We start from the raw sequence: 24,391 nt of genomic DNA on the forward strand, positions 1-24,391 counted from the left end.
TCCCTGATAGCCAAGGAAGTTGAACATGTTCTTAAGCATCTTTTGACCATTTGAAATTCTTCTGTTGAGAATATTCCGTTTAGTTCAGCACACCATTTTTTTTAGAAATTTAATGTCTAATTTTTCGAGTTATTTATATATTTTATATTTTTCATATTTGTATTTTATATATTTTATTTATATATTTGGGAGTCAATCCTTTGATGTGAAGTTGGTGAAGATCTTTTCCCATTCTGTAGGCTTTCTTTTTGTCTTATTGATTGTATCCTTTGCTTTACAGAAGTTTCTGTTTCAGAAGATCCTAATTATTGTTGCTCTTATTGTCTGTACTACTGGGGTTATATTTATGAAGTGATCTCCTGTGCCCATGCATTGAAGGCTGTTTTTTACTTTCTCTTCTACCAGGTTCAGTGTGGTCAGATTTATATTGAGGTCTTAAGTACATTTGGATTTGAGTTTTGTGCATGGTGATACATATGTATCTCTTTTTATTTTTCTACAGGTTGACATCCAGTTATGCCAGCCCCATTTGTCAAAGATGCTTTCTTTTTTCTGTTGTACAATTTTAGCTTTTTTGTCAAAAATCATACGTTTATAGGTGTCTGGATTAATATCCATGCCTTCAATTCGGTTCCATTGGTCAGTATCTCTGTTTTTATGCCAATACTAAGCTGTTTTGATTACTATAGCTCTGTAATTGAGCTTGATGTCAGGGATGGTAATTCTTTCGGAAGTTCCTTTAATGAATAGGATTGTTTTGGCTATCCTGAGTTTTTTTGTTTTTCCGTATGAAGTTGATTATTGTTCTTTCAATGTCTGTGAAGAATTGTGTTGTAATTTTGATGGGGATTGCATTGTATCTATAGATTGCTTTTGGTGATTGCCATTTTTACTGTGTTTGTCCTTCCTATATAAGAGCACAGGAGATCTTTCTATTTTCTGGTCTCTTCTTCAATTTCCTTCTACAAAGACTTAGAGTTCTTATTAAATAGATCTTTCACTTCCTTGGTTAGTGTTTCCCCAAGATATTTTCAGTTATTTGTTTCTCTGATTTCCCTCAGCTTCTTTATCCTTTGTGTATAGGAGGGCTACTGATTTTTTTGAATTGATCTTGTATCTTACCACATCACTGGAGGTATTTATCAGTTGTTAGTGTTTTCTGGTAGAGTTATTAAAGTTACTAATGTACACTATCATATTCTAATTTGAATCTTCTTGATCTATTTGTGTTTTCTTATTGCTACTGCTAAAACCTCAAGAACTATGTTGAAGAGATACAAAGAGAGTGGACAGCCTTGTCTTGTTCCTGATTTTTTTGTAATTGCTTTGATTTTCTCTCCATTTAATTTGATGTTTGTTGTCAGCTTGCTGTATAATGCTATTGTTATATTTAGATATGATCTTTGTATCCATATCTCTCCAAGGCTTTTATCATGAATGGATGTTGAATTTTGTCAAATATTTTTTCGGCATCTAATAAAATGATCATATTTTTTTCCAGTTTATTTATATGATATATTACATTGATAGATTTTTGTATGTTGAACCAGTCCTGCATCTCTGGGATGAAGCTTACTTGATCATGAATGATTTTTTTATGTGTTCTTGGACTTAGTTTGTGAGTATTTTATTGAGAATTTTTGCATCCATATACATGAGTGAGATTAGTCTGTAAGTTTTTTCTAGGTTGAGTCTTTGTGCAATTTTGTTATCAGGGTAACTGTAGCCTTATAAAAAGAGTTTGGCAATGACCTTTCTGTTTTTATTTTGTGGAACCCTTGAGGATTATAGGTATTAGCTATTATTGGAAATTCTGGTAGAATTCTGCACTAAAACAAATCATATCTGGGATTTTTTAGTTGGGAGGTTTTTGATGACATCTTCCATTTCCTCTCGGCTTACAGGTCTATTTAAATTGCTCACCTGGTCTTAATTTAATTTTGGTATTGATACTTGTATAAAATATTGTCCATTTCTTTTACATTTTCTAATTTTGTGGAGTACAGGTTTTTGTAGTAAGGCATAATGATTCCCTGTATTTCCTCAGTGTCTGTAGCTATGTCCCCTTTTTCATTTCTGATTTTGTTAATTTGCATGTTATTTCTCTGCCTTTTGCTTAGTTTGGATAAAGATTTGTCAGTCTTGTTGATTTTCTCAAAGAACCACCTCTTTCTTTCATTCATTCTTTGTATTGTTCTCTTTGTTTCTATTTTGTTGATTTTAGCCCTCAATTTGATTTATTTCCAGTCTTCTACTCTTTCTGGGTGAGTCTGCATCCTTTTTCCCCCTTAGCTTTTAAGTGTGCTGTAAAGTTGCTAATGCAAGCTTTCTCCATTTTCTTTATGTCGGCACTTAGTGCTAAGAACTTTCCTCTTAGCATTGCTTTCATAGTGTCCCTTAGTTTTGAATGTGCTGTACCTTTATTTTTGTTGAATTCAAGGAAAATATTAATTTTTTATATTTCTTCCTTGACCCTGGGAACAGTAGTTGACTGTTCAGTTTTCCATGAATTTTTATGCATTCTGGGAGTAGTATTGTTGTTAAAATCTAACTTTACTCCACGGTGATCTGATAAGAACAGGGGATCACTCTAATATTTTTGTATCTGTGGATGTTTGCTTTGTTACTGAGTATGTGATCAATTTTAGAGAAGGTTCCATGAGGTGCTGAGAAGAAGGTATATCCTTTTGTGTTTGGGTGGAATGTTCTATTTATGTCTGTTAAGTCCATTTGATTCATTACATCTGTTAATTCTCATATTTCTCTGTTAAGTTTCTGTCTGGTTGACCTGTCCATTGGCAAGAGAGGAGTGTTGAAATTCCCTACTATTAGTGTGTGTGGTGTGATGTGCATTTAAGTTCTAGTTATGTTTTTTTACATATGTGGGCGCTCTTGTATTAGGGGCATAGGTATTCAATTGAGACTTCATCTTGATGAACTGTTCCTGTTATGAGTATAAAATATCCTTCTCCAACTCTTCTGATTGATTTTAGTTGAAATAAATTTTGTGAGATATTAGTATAGCCACACTTGCTTATTTCTTATGTCCATTTGACTGAAAAATCTTTTCCCAACCCTTTACTCTGAGGTAGTGTCTGTCTTTGAGGTTGAGGTGTGTTCCTTGTAAACAGCAGAAGGCTGGATCCTATTTTCATATTCATTCTCTTAGCCTGTGTCTTTTTATAGGTGAACTGAGTGCATTGATGTTAAGTGATTTTAATGACCAGTGGTTGTTAACTCTGGTTATTTTTCAATAGTAGTATTTGTGTGTTTCCCTTTTTGGGGTTATGCTGGTAGCAGGTTATCAGATGTCTCTGTTATTGTGGGTGTAGTTAGCATCCTTGGGTTGAGATTTTCCTCCTAGTACTTCCTGTTAAGAGGGTTTATAGATAAATATTTTTTAACTCTGTTTTCGTCATGGAATATCTTGGTTTTTTCCATCGGTAGTGAATGAAAGCTTTGCTGGGTATAGTAATCTGGGCTCGATCCAAATGATTTTTTATTGTCTGCAGCACATCTATCCAGGACCTCTCACTTTCATAGTTTCCATTGAGAAGTCAGGTGTAATTCTGATGGGCTTACCTTGATAAGTTGCTTGACCTTTTTTCTTTGAAGCTCTTGATTCTGTATGTTTTTTGTTTTGATTATTATGTGGAGAGGGGATTTTATTTTTTTGATCCAGTCTCTTTGGTGTTCTGTAAGCTTCTTTTTATTATTTTTTTATTTTTTTATTTTTTTTTTGAAAGTAATTTTATTAAATTATAAAAAGTTTCCATTTACGCCCCTCCTCCCAACGCCCTCCCACTCCCCCCCCTCCCTCTCCTCCTCCCTCTTTGTCCCCAAGGGCAGTCAGGATCTCCTGCCCTGTGGGAAGTCCAAGTTCCTCCCCCCTCCCTCCAGGTCCAGGAAGGTGAGCATCCAAACAGACTGGATCCCAAAAATCTAGTATATGCAGAGGAAACCAGTCCCAGTGTCATTGTCAATGGCTTCTCAGAAAGACTGCAGGCCAGCCACATTCAGAAAATCCGGCCACATTCAGAGAATCTGGTTGGATCACATGCTCGTTCAGTCACGGTCCATCTGGCCTTGGTAAACTCTCATTAGATCCGACCCCTTGTATCAGTGGGTGATAGTATCCCTCGCAGTCCTTCGTCATTTTCTTCCTCCTTCTGCTCCTCATTTGGATCTTGGGGGGCTCAGTTCGGTGCTCCAACGTGGGCCTCCATCTGTATCGCCATCCAACGCCAGATGAAGGATCTATGATGATAAGCAAAATATTCATCAGTATGGTCACGGGCCAAGGCCGGTTCAGGCACCCCCTCCTCATAGGGATATACTTCTCTAGGCTGAGAAAGTTTTATTTTATCATTTTGATGAATGTATTTTCTGTGCCATTGGCCTCAAGTTCTTCTCTTTCTTCCACCCCTATTATTCTTATGGTTGGTCTTTTCATGGTGTCCCTGATTTCCTGAATGTTTTGTGTTAAAAATTTGTTGGATTTAATGTTTTCTTTGACCAATGAGCCTTTTTTCCTCTATAGTATTTTTAGCACCTGAGATTTTTTCTTCTGTCTCTTATATTCTATTGATTATATTTGTCTCTGTAGTTTCTGTTTGTTATTTGGATATTTTTCATATCCAGAATTCCCTCAGTTTGTGTTTTCTTTACTACCTCTATTTCAGTCTACAAGTCCTTCACCTATTTGATTGTTTTTTTCTTAGTTTTCTTTGGTTTCTTTGAGGGATCTATTAATTTCTTTCAACTGTTTTGTCTTCTCTTCCAATTCTTTAAGGGAGGTTTTCACTTCTGTTTTATAGTTGTCCATAATTTTCATAAATTTATGTTTAAAGTCATTTTCTTCTACTTCTTCTATGTTGGAATGTTTAAGTCTTCCTGTTGTGTGTCCACTGGGTTCTGGTGTTATGTTGCCTTTTAGGTTGTTGAAGGAATTCTTGCATTGGCACCTACCTATCTCTTCCTTTAAAATAGGCCGGCAGTGTCTTGGCATCTTCGTCCAATCCTTGATGTGGCTATCTGAGTATTTGAGAGTTTTTCTTGGCCTGTCTTCTTAGTTATTCTCAGTACTATAGCAAGCTGTGTTTCAGGGTTCAATTGAACTTGCAGGCAAATAGGTAAGTTTTGAGTTGGGGTGAGTTTGGGCATAGCCTAGACACAAGAAAACTCCCTGCTTGCTAGCTAGAAAATCAGAAAAGCTGAGGGAGTAAGGGAAAGGCCCCTAGTATTTGTCTGGGGATGACCTAGAGAGTGGGGCACCCAGCTGTCCTTCCCCGTGGTTGTTGACTAACCTCTTAGGTCCCCTCAGTATTGGAGCAAACTGTGTTTCAGGGTTTTTCAGATCTTACAGGTGAATAGGAGGGTTTGGGGGCTGGGAAGGGATGTTGGGGGATAGCCTAGCCACAGCTATTGAGTGTGTTTATACAGTTGCTTGTAAGCGTGGATATATCTATATCTGTGTGCACTATTCTACATAATTTATGATTTTTTTCCATTTTTATATTACACAAAGTGAACTAGTGCTGTACAGGTAGTACTGTTAACAGTGCAGATGGTTAATCTAAAAAGAATAAGAAACTGGTCTGTGAAGAAATTAGTAGTTATGTTTTATTTTAAGCTGTTATTCATTTTATTACAATTGGTACTAAAAATGAAACTAGCTATATATTCAGAACATGAGAAACAAAGCAATTTGTTAGATTAGTGTGCTTATAATCAGAGATAATCTTAAAAGTGTATGAAACAGGTGGGAGTGCAAGTGCACAGGAGTTCCTTAGTTTCACTGAGCCTGCACTCTGTGAGCCGCCCTTTTGTCTGCAAGGTTCCTGGCCAGCAAGTGGGCCTCACCCTGTACCAGAAGACCCATTGGAGACGTGAGTATGTTCTAGACCAGCTGGCAGATGCCCCAGAAACGAAGTACAGACACCTTGCAACCTAAACTATCTGGGTATTCAGCAGGGGCTTCTCTGTCGGCTACTGCCTCTCTCTTGCTATCCCATCCCAGCTCGCTTGTAGGCATCCCTTCCCTTCTGTGGGGTCATAGGATTCCCCAACTTAGTCTGCTTTGGAGCTGAGAATCTAGAGAAAAAGTGGGGAGTGCAAGGGAGTTCCTTTGTTTCACTGAGCCTGCACTCTGCCAGCCGCCCTTTTGTCTGCAAGGTTCCTGGCCAGCTAGTGGTACTGATCCAGTACCAGAAGATCCATCAGAGACCATTTGGAAGAAGGAAGAGATGGGCAGGCGCCAATGCAAGAATTCTTCCAACAATTTGAAAAACAACATGACAACACCAGAACCCATCAAACATACAACAGGAAGACTTGAACACCCTAATCCAGAAGAGGTAGAAAAAACTGACATCATGAAAGCAATAGAGTCCCTTAAACAGGAGGTAAAAAAACTCCCTTAAAGAAATGGATGAGAAGAATAACAAAAAGTTTGAAGAAATGAATAAATCCGTAAAAGATACCCTAGGAAACCAAGAAAAAAAATAATCAAACAGATAATGGAAGCAGTTCAAGACTTGAAAACCGAAATGGAGGCAATGAAGAAAACACAAACCGAGGGCCAGCTGAATATGGAAAATCTAGGTAAACGAACAGAGACGACAGAGACAAGCATAACCAACAGAATGCAAGAGATAGAAGAAAGAATGTCAGATGCTGAAGATACCATAGAGAAAATAAACACACTGATCAAAGAAAACAACAAACCTAACAAATTCTCTTCACAATGTGAAGAGAATCTGGGACATAATGAAAAGACTAAACCTAAGGGGTGGAAGAAGGAGAAGAATTAGAGCTCAAAGGCCCAGAAAATATATTCAACAAAATTATAGAAGAAAACCTTCCCAACCTAAAGAAAGATATGCCTATAAGGTTCAAGAGGCATACAGAACACCAAATAGACTGGATCAAAAAACTAAATAAATTAATTAAAAATAAAAAAAACAAAAAATATCCTCTTGCCATATAATAATCAAAAAACATAAAACATACAGAATAAAGAAAGAATATTAAGAACTGCAAAGGAAGGGGCTGGAGAGATGGCTCAGCGGTTAAGAGCATTGCATGCTCTTCCAAAGGTCCCGAGTTCAATTCCCAGCAACCACATGGTGGCTCACAACCATCTGTCATGAAGCCTGGTGTCCTCTTCTAGCCTGCAGACAGAATACTGTATACATAATAAACAAATAAATAAATATTTTTTAAAAATTCTTTTAAAAAAAGAACTACAAAGGAAAAAGGTCAAGTAACTTATAAAGGTAAACCTATCAGACTCACACCTAACTTCTCTATGGAATCCATGAAAGCCAGAAGGTCCTGGATAGATGTACTGCAGAAATAAGAGACCATGGATGCAATCCCAGACTACTATACCCAGCCAAGCTTTTGTTAATTATCAATGGAGAAAATAAACTATTCTGTAGCCACAAATCCAGCCTTACAGAAAGTATTAGAAGGAAATCCACGACCCAAGGAATCCAACAATGCCCACAATAACTCAGTCATCTAGCAACCCTTCATGAGCACAACTCAAAGAAGGAAAACAGACAAACTCTAACACCAAAAACAAAAATAAGAAGAAGAAAAAATAACCGGAGTGAACAGCCACTGGTCATTAATATCACTTAATATCAATGTACTCAATTCACCTATAAAAAGGCACAGGCTAAGAGATTGGATGAGAAAACAGGATCCAACATTCTGCTCTTTACAAGAAACACACCTCAACCACAAAGATAGACATCGACTCAGAGTAAAGGGTTGGAAAAATGTTTTTCAATCAAATGTAAATAAGAAACAAGTGAGTATGGCCATACTAATTTCTAACAAAACTGACTTCAAACTAAAATCAATCAGAAGAGATGGAGACAGGCATTTAATACTCATAACAGGAACAGTTCATCAAGATGAAGTCTCAATCCTGAATATCTATGCCCCTAATATAAAAGAACCCACATATGTAATAGAAACATTACTAGAACTCAAGGCACACATTAAACCACACACACTAATAGTAGGAGACTTCAACACACCTCTCTCACCAATGGACAGGTCAATCAGACAGAAACCTTACAGAGAAATAAGAGAATTAATGGAGGTAATGAATCAAATGGACTTAACAGACATCTATAAAATATTCCACCCAAATAGGAAAGAATATATCTTCTTCTCAGCATCTCATGGAACCTTCTCACAAATTGACCACATACTCGGTAACAAAACAAACTTCCACAGATACAAAAAAATATTAATAACCTCCTGTGTCTTATCAGATCACCGTGGAATAAAGTTAGAATTTAACAATAATTCTACCCCCAGAAAACCTACAAACTCATGGAAGCTGAACTGTCAACTACTGAGCCATCCCTGGGTCAGGGAAGAAATAAAGAAAGAAATTAAAGTCTTCCTTGAATTCAACGAAAATAAAGACACAGCATACCCAAACCTATGGGACACTATGAATGCAGTGCTAAGAGGAAATTTCATAGCTCTAAGTGCCCACATTAAAAAAAATGAAGAAAGCTCACATTAGAGACTTAACAGCAGAGCTGAAAGCTCTTGATAAAAAAGAAGCAATCTCACCCAGGAGGTCTAGAAGACTGGAAATAATCAAACTGAGGGCTGAAATCAACAAAATAGAAATAGAGAAAACAATGCAAAGAATCAATGAAACATAGAGCTGGTTCTTTGAAAAAATCAACAAGATTGACAAACCTTTATCCAAACTAATCAAAAGAAAGAGAGAGAACATGCAAATTAATAAGATCAGAAATGAAAAGAGGGACATAACAACAGTCACTGAGGAAATTCATTATGTCTTACTACAAAAGCTTGTATGCCACAAAGTTGGAAAATGTGAAAGAAATGGACTTGTTTTTAAATAAGTACCATTTGCCAAATTTAAATCAAGACCAGGTGAACAATTCAAATAGGCCTATTCGTCGCGAGGAATGATAATGCCTCCAGAAGTTCCTTTATTGAATAAGATTGTTTTGGCTATCCTGGGTTTTTTTTTTTTTTTTTGCTTTTGCATGTAAAGTTGATTATTGTTCTCTCAAGGTCTGTGAAGAATTTTGATGGGATTTTGATGGGGATTGCATTGAATCTATAGATAGATTTTGGTAGAATAGCTTTTGGTAGAATTGCCATTTTTACTGTGTTGATCATCCCAATCCAAGAACATGGGAGATCTTTCCATTTTTTGGTATCCTCCTCAATTTCTTTCTTCAAAGACTTAAAGTTCTTGTTAAATAGGTCTTTTACTTCCTTGTTTAGATTTACCTCAAGATATTTTATGCTATTTGTGGCTATCGTGAAAAGTGAAGTTTCTCTGATTTCCCTCTCTGCTCATTTATCCTTTGTATATAGGAGGGCAACTGATTTTTTGGAGTTTATATTGTGCCCTACCACATTACTAAAGGTGTCTATCAGCTTTAGGAGTTCTTTGGTAGAATTTTTGGGGTCACTTATGTACACTAACATACCATCTGCAAAAAACCGAGAGTTTAACTTCTTCCTTTCCAATTCAAATCCCCTTGATACCCTTATGTTGTCTTATTGCTATTGCTAGAACTTCATGCACTACATTGAAGAGTTATATAGAGAGTGTACAGCCTTGTCTTGTTCCTGATTATAGTGCAATGTCTGTCTGATTGACCTGTCCTTTGGTGAGAGAAGTGTGTTGAAGTCTCCTACTATTAGTGTCTGTGGTTTGATGGCAGCCTTGAGTTCTAGAAGTTTTTCGTTTACATAAGTGGGTGCTTTTATATTAGGGGCATAGATATTCAGGATTGAGATCTCCTCCTGATGAATTGTTCCTGTTATGAGTATAAACTATCCGTTTCCATCTCTTCTGATTGATTTTAGTTTGAAGTCAGTTTTGATGGAAATTAGAATGGCCACAACCATTTGTTTCTGAGGTACATTTGCTTGAGAAACCTTTTCCCAACCATTTACTCTGAATAGATGTCTGTCTTTGTGGTTGAGGTGTGTTTCTTGTAAACAGCAAAATGTTGGATCCTGTTTTCGTATCCATTCTCTTAGTCTGTGCCTTTTTATTGGTGAGTTGAGTCCATAAATATTAATTGATATTAATGACCAGTGGTTGTTGACTCCAGTTATTTTTTTATTTTTTTATTTTTTTTGTATGTGTGTAGTAGAGTTTGTGTGTTTCTCTTCTTTGAGTTGTGCCTGTGAAGGGTCGCTAGATGTCTAAGTTATTGTAGGCAGTGTTGGCAATGTTAGATTCCTTGGTTTGTAATTTTCTTTCTATTACTTTTTGTAAGGCTGGATTTGTGGCTATGTATTGTTTAAATTTGTTTTTATCCTGGAATATTTTGTTTTCTCCATTGATAGTGAATAATAGCTTGGTTGGATATAGTAGTCTGGGCTTGCATCCATGGTCTCTTAGTTTCTGTAGTACCTCTATCCAGGACCTTCTAACTTTCATGGTTTCCATAGAGAAGTCCGGTGTAAGTCTGATAGGTTTACCTTTAAAAGTTACTTGAACTTTTTCCTTTGCAGCTCTTAATATTCTTTCTTTAATCTGTATGTTTTGTGTTTTGATTATTATATGGTGAGGGTTTTTTTTTTTTTTGATCCAGTCTATTTGGTTTTCTGTATGCTTCTTGAACCTTCATAGGAATAGCGTTCTTTAGGTTGGGAAAGTTTTCTTCTATAATTTTGTTGAATATGTTTTCTGGGCCTTTGATCCGCAATTCTTCTCCTTCTACTCCTATTATTCTTATGGGTTTTTTTGTCCCAGATTTCTTGTATGTTTTGTGATGAGAATTTGATTTTGATGAGAAATGGATTTGCTATTTTCTTTGATCAGAGCATTTATTTTCTCTATGGTGTCTTCATAATCTGACATTCGTTCTATCTCTTGTATTCTATTGGTTATGCTTGATTCTGTAGTCTCTGTTCACTTTACTAGATTTTCCATATCTGGCTGTCCCTTGGTTTGTGTTTTCTTCATTGCCTCCATTTCAGTTTTCAATTCTTGAACTGTTTCCATTACCTGTTTGATTGTTTTTTCTTAGTTTCCTAGGGTATCATTTATGGATTTACTCATTTCTTCAAACTTTTGTTATACTTCTCATCCATTTCTTTAAGGGAGTTATTCATATACTGTTTATGGGGCTCTATCCCTTATTATATTATATACTCTATCCCTTACTATATCTATCCCTTATATATTATATAATTATCGCTATCATAATGGCACTTTTTTCCACTTCTGGATTAGGGTGTTCGAGTCCTTCTGTTACAGAGTTGCTGGGATCTGGTGTTTCCATGTTGTTTTTCAGATTGTTGGAGGAATTCTTGCCTTGGAGCCTGCCCATCTCTTCCTTCAAATGCTCTCTAATGGATCTTCTGGTACAGGGTCAGGTTCCCTTGTTGGCCAGGGACCTCACTGGCAAAAGGCTTACCTTTCTGCAGGCAGGCTATTGAAACTTAGCAATTCCCTCCTGCCAGGTTGCACTTACCACCCAGTCCCAGCGCCCAAGCAGGCTGAGCTGGGGGATTTTATGGCCTGAGGAAGGGGAGGAAGGGACGAATAAGGGAAGAGGATCCTGGGTAATAGCTGGGATGGGATAGGATGCGAGAGGGCTTAGCAGGGTGGGTCAGGCACTGCAGAATGACCTGGAAGTCAAGGGGGTCAGGGAATGTCTGAGCTCCTCCTTGCCTGGCTTCTGCAGCGGGTCAGGCGCAAACTCACCTCTCTAATGGATCTTCTGCTATAGGATCAGTGCCCCTTGCTGGCCAGGAATCTCCCTGAGCTGACAAAAGGCCTACCTTTCTGCAGGCAGGCTATTGAAACACAGGTTGCACTTACCACCTAGTCCCAGCACCCAAGCAGGCTGATCTGGGGAATTTTATGACCCCAGGAAGGGAAGGAAGGGAGGAATGCACCGTGATTTTTAACTCCTATTCTAATTATAACAGTAGGAGTATCATATGAGCCTTTTCTTGTAATTGAATCATGAGTTCTGCCATCACCAGTGCTTTATGTGCTTTAGACTGCACGATGTTTGCTTTTGTTTTGTTTTTAATATGAGTAGGAACTTATCCTATTTACTGGAAAAACTGACTCTGTTTTTCTCATTTCTCCTTAGATAAATAAAATATCAATCCATAATAGGTGAATACTGTGGTATAGAGATAAGATTAAATTTTTTCCTAGTTTTCAGAATGTCTTTGCCTGAATATATTCACAGGACAGTTTCTTGTTTTCTATGATGATAATGAAGAAAATAACCACAGACAAGTTCATTTGATCAATAATTTTAATAAATATTAAAAATGAAAAAAGTGTATTAAGCAGGAAAAATCTAATTTATTGAAGCTATTTTTTGTTATATATTTTAGAAAATCTCATCCTATAATTATAATTCTTTGCCAAGGCCTTCTAACTTAGCTTTATTTAAGGCTATAAAATTAATTTATTGAAAATTACATGTTGCCTTATTTGTCCTTAGTTAGTGACTCTCATGTTTAAAATGCCAATTAAAGCATCAGATTAGTAGGAGAGCACAAAAATCTCTAATCTTTGTGTGTATGTGTGTCTGTGTCTGTGTGTGTGTAGGTGGAATTATGCATGAATTTGAAAGTTGTCAGAACTCAAACTGATTTACCTTCTATTATTTTGCTAACATGCTTTAATTGTAACCAAACAAAGAAGGCATGGTTAGTTGGGAAAAAAATCTTATGGAAAATATTATTAAACCTCACAGAAAGTGAAATTATGAAATTCTAGCCTGTGGGAGAAATAAAAGAGTAAATTTCCTTGTTTAAAAAATGAGAAACAATGAAGAGCATTCTCTGGGATGCAACAAAGAGGATGAATCTGCTTTAGATTCACATATTTTGAACAACATTTTATCATTTCTTGATATATGGGCTGTCACCAAATCAGAATGTTTGGGGTACATTGTTTGCATTGTTAAATTATGTAAGATTGAGAAAGTTTAAATCTCCAAAGGAAAAATTGAGTTGCTGGTATCAGACAAGGAGAATGAGTACTCAAATACAGTGTCTTCTATATAGAGAGAAATCAGTAGTTTATTTTGAAGTAGATTCTTTGTAAATCATTGCAAGAAAATTATTATTTCTAGATTATATGATTATAGATATCTAGATTATATTCTAGATAAATATGACTTTGTCAACAGAATTGGAATGTTCTGGGACCCCAGATTAGTGTGGTCCTTATTCAATTCTATATTATTTGCATTATTATATCCAAGTGTTATGAACTGCCATGATGTAGGAAGTCCATTTGTATATGTGTTGCTTTTGTTGGTTAATCAATAAAGAATCCTCCTTGGACTGTGATAGGGTAGAATACAGCTAGGTGGGGAAAACTAAACTGAATGCTGAGAGAAAGAGATAGATGCCATGTAGCTGCCGCTGGAAAGAGATGAGCCAGGACCTTGCCTGAACCTTGTGTGACCCTGTGGCGATAAACTCATTAATAGAAATGGATGAAATTAAAATGTAGGAGTTAGTCAATAAGAATCTAGAGATGATGGGACAAGCAGTGATTTAATTAATATAGTTTTTGTTTGGTTATTTTGGTTCTGAGCTGCTGGGAATTTAGGAAATGAACTAGTAGCCTCATAAAACACTCCAACATCTAAATAATTCCAAAGAAAGTTAGCAATTGTACATTTTGTGGACACATGATTTTCTAATGAAAGCAAAGTGAAATTAAGAATAATTTAGGTAAACAGGATTTCGATACCCAAATAGAAGTCTTCCCTACACCTAATATTAGGTATTGTTGAGCACTCAGGAGAAATGGTAGCCTATGTTTTAATATTCAATGCAATCTGAAAATAAGAATAGTAACATACAAAGAATAGTTTTGGTTTTGGCATTGTTTTTCTTTTTTTGCAGTAGAATGGCCGATGGATCCTTTTTGGAATATATTATCCATGAATAATAGACGCTTTATACAACCCTCTACAAAGTCTCTGAAATGAGTTTGATAATAGATATTCAGATATATTTATAGGTGCATATCTCTAAAAGGACAAGGTAGATTAATTGTCATTGCTAATATAACACATATGTCATTCCTAAAACCAGTCATCAAGCATAACCACTGGAAACAGTGTAACCAGGCCTTTTATTAGCATGTGAGTGATCTCTGAAGCCAGCCACTCCAGCATATACTGATGGGAGCCTAGTATTCAGGCTACTATTTAGGGGAAACTAGAACAGTCATTTTTAGTCCTCATATTAGCAACATCAAAAAATTACACTGAAAGGTTGCACCTGACCAATAAAGTAACTCTCCTCTCACTTCCCATTCTTTTTTTAAGTTTACCAAGCAGTGCTGAGATACTAAGGTTGATTCTCTGTTGCTATGATAAAGTATTTGACAAATTCATTTTTGGAAAGGAATGTGTTTATTTGAATTATAAATCCATCATTGAAGAAAGCTAGAACAGGAATTCAGGGTGAGAACTCATAGGCAAAACTAAAGCAGACAAAGAACACTGCTTATTTCCTATAGTGATTCTTCTTTCTTGCTCATCGACTTTTTTAAAATAGCACAGAACCAGACGGAACCAGCTTAGGGATGATACCTCCTATGACGGGCCCTTATGTTACACTTAATAAAATGCCCCACAGTCGTGTCCAAAGGCTGGCATGTTGAAGACAGTTCCACCATTGACATTACCAATTCACAGATGACTCTAGCTTGTGCCAGGTTGATAATAGTTAACTACACAGTTGCAGACACAAGGCCCCTCTAAGCTTATCTGAGACTCCGGCTTTTCTTTTGGTTCAGTCTGCTTTTCTATATTCTAAGGTGGATAAAAATAACACTTCCACTTCTAAACAAGAAGAAAAAGAAAAATTAAAAAAAATCTCATTTTCTTTGATTCTTTTACATTAGGGTTATATTTCAACTTTTGTTTACAAATTAATTGGTGATTTTATTTATATTTCACCTTCAATTTGTTGACATGTTCATAACAACTTCTATCTAATGAGAAGATAATGGGTAACACTTAATGTTTTAATATTTGGTTGTTCCAAGCCTGTCATCAAGGAACATAATGAGAACAAACATCCCTGGATAATATTTCTGTCTACTAATATGCATTTCCAGTCTTTCTACTCTTATTGAAATAATGCATATTTCTTTCTCTGCAGCTTAACATTCTCTGTTTAATACTACCAATTAAACTTGTTATATTTCTGCATTTATAATTTGTGCTATTACTTCTTTATTTGTGGTTTCCAGAAAAGGAGTGTCAGTTGAATGTGATAAAATAATTAATTAATGCATGGTTTAATAACATGAACAAATGTGGTTATAAACAGTTATATACATTATCCAAAAACTTGTACACATAAATATCAACAGTACAGATGAATGGAAAGATTACAAGTGTTCAGATACATACACGTTAATTTGAATCAGTGGAGTTTATAATTGAAGAATTACATTTTGAATGATTGTAAGTGTGTTTTCCTGTTAACGTATTTCAAGATCCTCAAATTTTTTTCAGTTCTTGAAATGAGTACTGATGAAAGCACCACAATAAATTAACCATCAACATAAAGACCCTTAAATCTAACTCTGGAATCATTGATTTATTAAGTACGAAGGCAAATATTTAGTCATTAACCTTAACCCAATAAGTAATTAATTGAATATTAAAGTGCACTCTCTGTCCATCTCTGTCCTTATTAATTTGGAAGCTAAAATTCATGATATATTTGAATGAAAATGTCCTTATGAAATCCATCACAATGTTGAATGTAATTTTTCAAAATATTTATAAATCTATTTTATCCAAAGGATCTTTATAGGATTGGAGAAATATATCAGTGAATAAAGTGCTTGCAATGAAAGCTGAAAGACTTCAATTCAGATTCTAATGAATCCACATGAAAACAGAAAAAGTTGAGTGGTCACAAATGCTCACCTTTAATCCTAGTGCTTGCAAAAAGAGACTATGGATCCCTGAACAACTGTTTAGCTAGATGAGAGGAACTCATGAGTCCCATGTTAGGCTAGAGGTCTGTCTCAAAAAATAAAGTGAAAAGTGATTGAATAAGGCACCCTGTGTCAATTTCTCTCACCCATACATTTATACACATGTACAATCAAAAACATCACAGACTGATAAGAAAGTAAAATTTTAAAAATGTGCTGTCGTTATCTTTTGATTAAGCTTTAGGAATAAAAAAATGAATAAGAAAAGTTTATAATATTGGCTTTACTTGCTTGTATAATTTTTGTTACAATCATCTTAACATAATTGATATCGATTATCCTGTTGCTGGTGGATAAGCTATTCATAAAAGTGTATATTATTTATAGTATATCTCTACATACTTGTGTATTTCAATATGTCTATATGTTTATACATGAAGAATATAATACATATACACACATTATTCTGTTCTGAAAAATGCAGCAAAACTTTCACACAGAATGAAGCTGTAAATTTAGGGTGAAAAAATGTGGAAGTTTAGAAAGCAAAGAGTAGATACTTTTAATAATGACCATTATCCTTAGTATCTTCCAAATTTTGGTAGTTTACCATTATTTTTTCTGCTCAATAACATGGTGTATATTAAATATTTGAAAAATATTTTTTAAAAGTCAGGAGTCAGGGAAGATTGTTGGTATTCCAATGTCTTTCTCATTTTAGTCTGAATAAAACCTACAGTACTGTGTTATCCACATTCACGGTAAATATTCTCTCCTACAATTATACGTCTCCTGAAAATCTCAGAAACATCAACACTAATTCCAAAAAGTTCCATTTCTTGTATCTGGGACTGATGGCATTCATGGAGTTATAATAGTTTTAAGCAGATCTAACTTGTAGTTTCACCCCCTGTGATACATGTACTCTGTGATTCCAATACCCCGTTTCCACAGCTGAGGACTCAGTGGTTGTTCCAGTGTCCTTTATCTCCTAGTGTCTTTTCCATTTCAGACTTCACAACTGAATCTGATTGAAAACACTACCGTTGTAGTTGATTTGAACCCCTTCTACAGTATTATCAACTCTGCCTTTTAATAACAATATATATACTTAAAAACTGGAGTCTTTTCTTTAACAATTACAGCTGCCAGGACTTATTTAAAGTTGCACTGGAAACTGGCCGCTCCTCCCAAGAGAACACGAATGAAGAGAAATCATGTAAAGCACCAATACGTTAGCTATGCCACTCATACAATAATAAGCCTTTGGGAAAAAGTCACTTCGGAAATAGATCTCAAAACATTTCAAATCAAGTGATTCTACCTTCCGCTGATTTTGTTCTACAATCCAATGGCAAGTTAAGAGGTGAAAAAGCACCATGAATGTCCTCCCAAATTCCTAATTCAGAAATATAAAATACAATAGAGGTCTACAAAGTAGACTTTGTTCATGAGTGTGAATGGCTATGATACATTATTGGTGAGAAAGTACTGAGATAATAAAGGATAACAAATTTTGAAATACACTGACAGCATTAATATATTGTGTTCATTGTGAATGAAAATTACAGGGTTGGAAGATAGAGGACAGAAGAACACGATTAAATAGAGTTTTCACTAGTGCTACATATGAGAACTGAAGAGTTAAGGAATATTTATAAGAATTAATTACAAAATTGAAACAGACAGTTTATATAATTCAAGTTGGTAAATAAAATTAGAAGCCAATATCTTTGAAGGTTTGTCATGTATGTAGTTAAGTTAATCATCCCTGGTCCTTCCTGAAGTGATGCACTTATTAAGATTTTATTTGTTGTTTGCTTTGTGTGTTTGTACTGAATTACCTATTTTAAAGTAAGAACCACTGTCAACCTCAACTACGAAGACTACAGAGGAATTTAAAAATGGTAATTTATTGTAGGATGGTGATTTATTTATGTAATATTAATATAGCATTGGCATATAAACATGGGATAATTTTTCAACAATGATTATATTGTAGATATTGCTAAAAATGTATAATATTTACCTTGATACAGTTCTTCATATTCTGAGGTTGTAATTTACAGCTTAAAATAACATTCAATTTTAGGTGTTCAACTTCGTCTTATGTCTTTGGAAAGCCAGCTAAGGCTTCTGAACGATGATTCCAGTTAAAAAGTAAAAAGCAAATGTTAATATTGATACTGTCAAACAAAAAGGCTATAGGTTCATAATATCAAAAGGATATTTCAGTGACACACACACACACACACACACACACACACACACATATATATATATATATATATATATATATATATATATATATATATATATGTTTGGGTTTAGTATAAATTGTAAATTATAGTAAGAAAGTATGATAGATGCAATGGAATGTTCAAGCCATACTGAAGCAATGCATTCTATGGTGCTCATTTCAAAACATTTGACATAAGGAAATAAATTACAACACAAGCTGTGGGAATGCTGCTACATAGTAGGAGCTTTTAGCATAGCATATTGGTATTAGCTAGCAGGATCTATTTATCATTTAAGAAATCAATGAAAAATAAGAATATTCTAACCAAACATGAATGTGAAACATTTTCTTTAAATTTTCAACTAGATATTCAATTGACAGAAACACAGACTTGGAGAGATATTTCAATATTGATGCCAACAGTGGAGTTATCACTACTGCAAAATTATTGGATCGAGAGACAAATGCTGTTCATAACATTACAGTACTTGCAATGGAGAACCGTAAGTTGAAAGGTTTAAAATGACATGAAAGGGGAGGGGATAGGCAGGGGGTAGATCAGAGAAAAATGTAGATCTTAATAAATTCAATAAAATGACATTAGGAGATGAAGTGAGTTTACGCTGTTGCTTGATTCAGTTAAACAAACTCCAGAATTTCCAAAATCAGTAAGCTGTAAAATAATATAGATTTACTGATTTCTTATGATGATTTTTACATATGTAATTCAAAACATAGAAACATAAAAGCTCATAGGTGTGAATTGCTCTCAGAAGCTTGTTTTATGTTTATATCCTTGATATTACTGCTTTTATCATGATGTGAAGTTAGTTCATATCTACCCAATACACATTGATATAAATGTTCTAATAACTAATTTTATTATATGAATGAAGTAATTTAGAAAAAAAGTATCTACATTACTAAAATGTGTAGTCAGAGAAAATGCATGTGTATGTAAGTTGCTAATATTAACATAAATATGAACTATGGCATCATTGAGTTGAATTTCATGGTTAACTATTCCTCATTCAACAATTTTCTTATCCGGAACTTGACACACATACACTAATATATGCATACAAATATATGTATTTTAAAACATACATTTTATGTGTTTTATATAAACATGTTTATGTATATATCCATATATTTATATGAAATACATAAATATGGATACATCATAATTTTGCATTATATAAAACCACATAAAATGTATGTTTAAATGTATACAGATATAAGTTAATGAGTCTATAAGGGTCAGATTATATGTGGTTTTATTTAGATTATATAGTATTACAAATAGACATTTCATTTGAGATTATACTTTTGAAAAGGAAAATTTTCAGTTTTTTGCTTGTTTTCATGTTTCTTGAATGAAATAACAAGAGTGTGATGAGTATTTCATCAGAATTGATTAGAAAATATTTTTTTTATTGACCAGAGAATCCAACTCAGGTTGGGAGAGGCTATGTAGCCATCACTATACTGGACATTAATGACAATGCCCCTGAGTTTGCCATGGATTATGAAACCACTGTCTGTGAAAATGCTCAGCCTGGGCAGGTGAGAGATTCAAATTAACTTCCTTTTTGCTTGGAGTTTCTTTAAAAGCATTCAGGAGTCCTATCTTTGAAGTACCCCAGTACTTTGATGTCTATCATGAACTAATATTAAAAGAACTTTCAAATTCTCTTTCAATTTGGTTTTGAAAATTCCTCAGTTATCATGAGGAAAGAAAATATTGTAAAAATTAACCTGGTTGTGTGTTTAAAGGCTTGGATTCCTTTAAGAAGAAATAAAATTTATTAAGTTTGATTGAGCTGTTTCCATTTCATGTTACATAGCACAGCTGTGAACCTTGACTTCTAAGAATGAAGTGCAGTTCAAAATGGCTTTTCTCTGTCCACCATATTGTTCAGAGTCTTGTGATGTTTACTGGGATGTATTAACAGTTGTAGCAGAGTGTTTCTGAGGTTCACAAAAGTAAGTTCAAACATGCCCTATGAAAAGGACATGATTTGTTTTCCAGAGCCTATTTTAAATTGTGTGTAATTTTGTACACCTGAGCTGCTTCCTAAACTCACTGAATGGAATAACATTGCAATGAGTTGTAAAATTCTTATGTCCTGCTGTAGAAATCTCATCAGAGTGCAACAGTACGCCTTTCTCTATTACATTCTCTGTACCTAGGTTATCCAGAAAATAAGTGCTGTAGACAAAGATGAACCATCTGACGGACACCAGTTTTACTTCAGCTTAACAACAGATACAACAAATAACCACAACTTTTCTTTGAAAGATAACAAAGGTAAGGCAAGGTGTGTCATTGAAGCATTTGCTTCTAAACAAGTCTCATTTCCTCCTTAAAGATGCTTATAATGGGAAAAAGCAACAAAGTTATGGATTAAAAGGCAATGAGTTCCTTGAATAATTTCTGTCCAGGTGTTTGCTGTTATGGAGGAGAAGCTTCTATTTAAATCAATATAGACATAAAGCCAAATGCAAGAAATTCGTTGTATTTCTCGTCTGTTTCCTGTATAGTTCTCTCCCATGTATATACCAAGCTCTTTATTTACATGATGTCATACATTGAAGGCCTGCTAAGATTCTTAGTAAGGACTGAAATATGTTGACACAACACAACTTGAGACCTCAGGAATAATAATAATAACAATAATTTAAATGTAAATCAACATTCACATAATATTCTCATTAACAACATTAATTATATTTTAACTTGAAAATAAACATTATATGTGAAAAACCTAATAATAAAAATAATTCAAACTAAGATAAAACAGTAAATAATAATAGAATAATACTCCCTCTTATGTAAAATTAAAATTTCTTTAATTTGCTTTAAAGATAGTAGTCGTAAGTGTTACTGAAGGGAAACTTTACAAGTACCAGTAAGCAGATTCCAGTTTTCTTTAAAATATATTAATAACTTTAAGACCTTCTAAAATAAGCATAAGAAATTACTCTTAGTGATTATACTGGTTTTCATTGAATTAGGTTTTAGTTTTAAAATAGAGTCAATATGACTTATCAGAACAGACAAGCTTTCAGTTGAAATTTAGGAAGTCTTTTGCCTGAAGCTACAACTTTAATGCAAAAACTGTGATTTTGGTCAAGAAAATTCAATCTGAAAGTAACAGTTTTTCCCTGATCCCATTCTCAAACGAATAGGAACACTATGCTATCCCTTTAGTAAAATAAAACAAGAACATTCTCTGTGTGGATAATCACAAGCTCTCTGATTAATCATTGTTGGAAATGTTCACTCTCAGTTCTTGGAGTCATCTTGCACAGATGCAGATAAGGGAATATATGACCTTCACAAGAAGACGGTAAATATGTCCCTCATGTTCCACAGTCCAATAGCATCAATAATTCTATACAGAATGCACAAGAAAAAAACTGGATCGATGGGGCAGCCATACTGTCACACGGATGGGTATATTCCCATGGCACAAGTATAGATCTCCCCAGGCTGTACCTTGAAGGACAGGAAAAGAATAGGTAGAAATCTTTCATGTTGCCTTCCACATTCAGAGAGAAAGTGCAGAGTATTTAAATTCTGCAATTCTTTCTTGATCATGACATTATTTTTCACATGCTCAGTACTTGGTTTGTCATTCTAAATTCAGTATGTGTTTCTCTGTGTGTATGTGTCTCCGTGTGTGTGTTATTGTTTCTGTGTATATGCTTCTGTGTCTGTGTTTCAATGATTTTTATATCTGTCATGCTAGACTACTAATAAACAACTGTATGAATCATTTCTCTAAATTTATATAATGATGTTTAATATCAATATTGGCATGAATCAAATAATCAACATGTAGATTATTTAAATTTTTATTGCTTTGTAAATAATACCATTCAAAATTTCCACTTCTTTCCCTCCTCCCTTTTCCCTCCTTCTCCCTCACAAACCCTCCTCCCTCCTCCTCCAGTCCTTAGTGAGGGTAGGGAATATCCAAGGCCCTCTCCGCTCCATCCATGCCTAGGAAGGTGTGCATCCAAACAGACTAGGATCACAAAAAGCCAGTACATGCAGTAGAAACAAATCCCAGTGGCTTCTCAGTCAGTCTCCATTGTCAGTCACATGCAGAGAGTTTGGTTTGATTGCATGCTCGTTCAATCCTGGACCAGTTGGATTTGGTGAGCTCCCATTACAATTGGCACACTGTATCAGTGGGTGGACCAATCACTCCCGGTCCAGACTTCATTGGTCATCTTCTCCCTCCTTCTGCTCTTCAACGGGACCTTTGGAGCTCAGTCCAGTGCTCCAATGTGGGTCTCTGTCTGTATCTCCATCCATTACCGGTAGAAGGTTCTATAGTGATATTTGAGATATTCATCAGTGTGACTATGTCATAACGTTAGTTCAGGCACCCTCTCCTCTTCTGCCCAAGGATCTAGCTGGGGACATCCCCTTAGACACCTGGGATCCCCTCTATAGCCAAGTCTCTTGCCAACCCTAAAATGGATCCCTTAATGTATGTATCTTCTTCCCTGCTCCTATACCTGCCCTTCCTCCATCTCCACCTTCCCACTCTCACAAGATCTCTCCAGACTGTCTTTTCTCCCTTCTCTCTCACCCTCTCCCCTTCCCCCAACCCCACCCTGACCCCTAATCTCCCACCCCCATGCTCCCAACTTTTCCCAGCTATCTTGTTTGCTTCCAATTTCCAAGAGGATCTATATATGTTTTTCTTTGGGTTCACCTTGTTACTTGATTTCTCTGGGCTTAATGTCCTTTGTTTATGGCTAGAGTCCACTAATGAGTGAGTACATACCATATTCATCTTTTTGGATATGGGTTATCTCACTCAGGATAGTGTTTTCTATTTCCATCCATTTGCATGCAAAATTCAAGATGTCATTGTTTTTTACTGCATTGTTTTTTTCCACACATTCTTTATACATTCTTCCATTGAGGGGCATCTAGGTTGTTTCCAGGTTCTGGCTATTACAAATAATGTTTCTATGAACATAATTGAATAAATGCTTTTGTAGTATGATTGGGAATCTCTTGGGTATATTCCCAGGAGTGGAATTGCTGAGTCCTGAAGTAGGTTGACTACAAATTTCCTGAAAAACTGTCACACTGATTTCCAAAGTGGTTGCATAAGTTTGCATTCCCACCAGCAATGGATGAGTGTTACCCTTACTCCACATCCTCTCCAACATAGGTTATTATTGGTGTTTTTGATTTTAGCCATTCTGACAGGTGTAAGGTGATATCTCAAAGCTGTTTTGATTTGCATTTCCATGATCACTAAGGAAGTTGAATATGACCTTAAGTGTCTTTTGGCCATTTGAACTTTTGTTGAGAATTCTCTGTTCAGTTCAGTACCCCATTTTTTAATTTTGTTATATAGAATTTTAATGTCTAGTTTCTTGATTTCTTTGTATATTTTGGAGATCAGACCTTTGTCTGATGAGGGGTTTGTGAAGATCTTCTCCCAGTCCGAAGGTAGCCTGTTTGTCTTAATGACAGTGTCCTTTGCTTAACAGAGCTTCTCAGTTTCATGATGTCCCATTTATGCATTGCTGCTCTTATTGTCTGTGCTGCTGGGGTTATACATAGGACGTGGTCTCGTGTGCCCATGTGTTGTAGACTACTTCCCACTTTCTCTTCTGTCAGGTTCAGTGTGGTCAGATTTATTTTGAGGTCTTTAATCCATCTGGACTTCAGTTTTGTGCATGGTGATGAATATGGATCTATTTTCATTCTTCTACAGTGTGACATCCAGTTATGCCAGCACCATTTGTTAAAGATGCTTTCATTACTCCATGGAATACATTTAGCTCGTTTGTCAGAAATCAGGTGTTCATAGGTTTGTGGATTAATGTCCAGGTCTTCGAATAGATTCCATTGGTCAACATCTCTGTTTTTATGCCAATACCAACCTGTTTTCACTACTGTAGCTCTGAAATAGAGTTTTAAGTCAAGGATGGTAATATCTCCAAAAGTACCTTTATTGTATAAGATTGTTTTGGCTATCCTGGGATTTTTTTTTCATATACAGTTGTTATTGTTCTGTCAAGGTCTGTGAAGAATTTTTTTAGGGGGGTTGATGGGGATTACATTGAATCTATAGATTGTCTTTGGTAGAATTGCCATTTTTACTATATTGATCCTACCAATTAAAGAGCAT

General features: G+C 35.2%; 1 protein-coding gene across 3 annotated transcripts in view; it reads left to right on the top strand.

Annotated features, from left to right (window-relative positions):
- Cdh7 (cadherin 7) overlaps positions 1-24,391 on the top strand; it is a 184,266-nt gene that overhangs the window by 130,540 nt on the left and 29,335 nt on the right. For all 3 annotated transcript variants that reach the window (XM_048443885.3, XM_048443887.3, XM_048443884.3), the window contains exons 8-10: positions 18,588-18,724; positions 19,666-19,787; positions 20,415-20,532. In XM_048443885.3, coding sequence (XP_048299842.2) covers positions 18,588-18,724; positions 19,666-19,787; positions 20,415-20,532 — 377 coding nt within the window. The remainder of the gene's footprint in view (positions 1-18,587; positions 18,725-19,665; positions 19,788-20,414; positions 20,533-24,391) is intronic.

Source organism: Myodes glareolus, chromosome 5 (assembly GCF_982192425.1).
Source record: "Myodes glareolus chromosome 5, mMyoGla1.1, whole genome shotgun sequence".
Classification (NCBI taxonomy): domain Eukaryota; kingdom Metazoa; phylum Chordata; class Mammalia; order Rodentia; family Cricetidae; genus Myodes; species Myodes glareolus.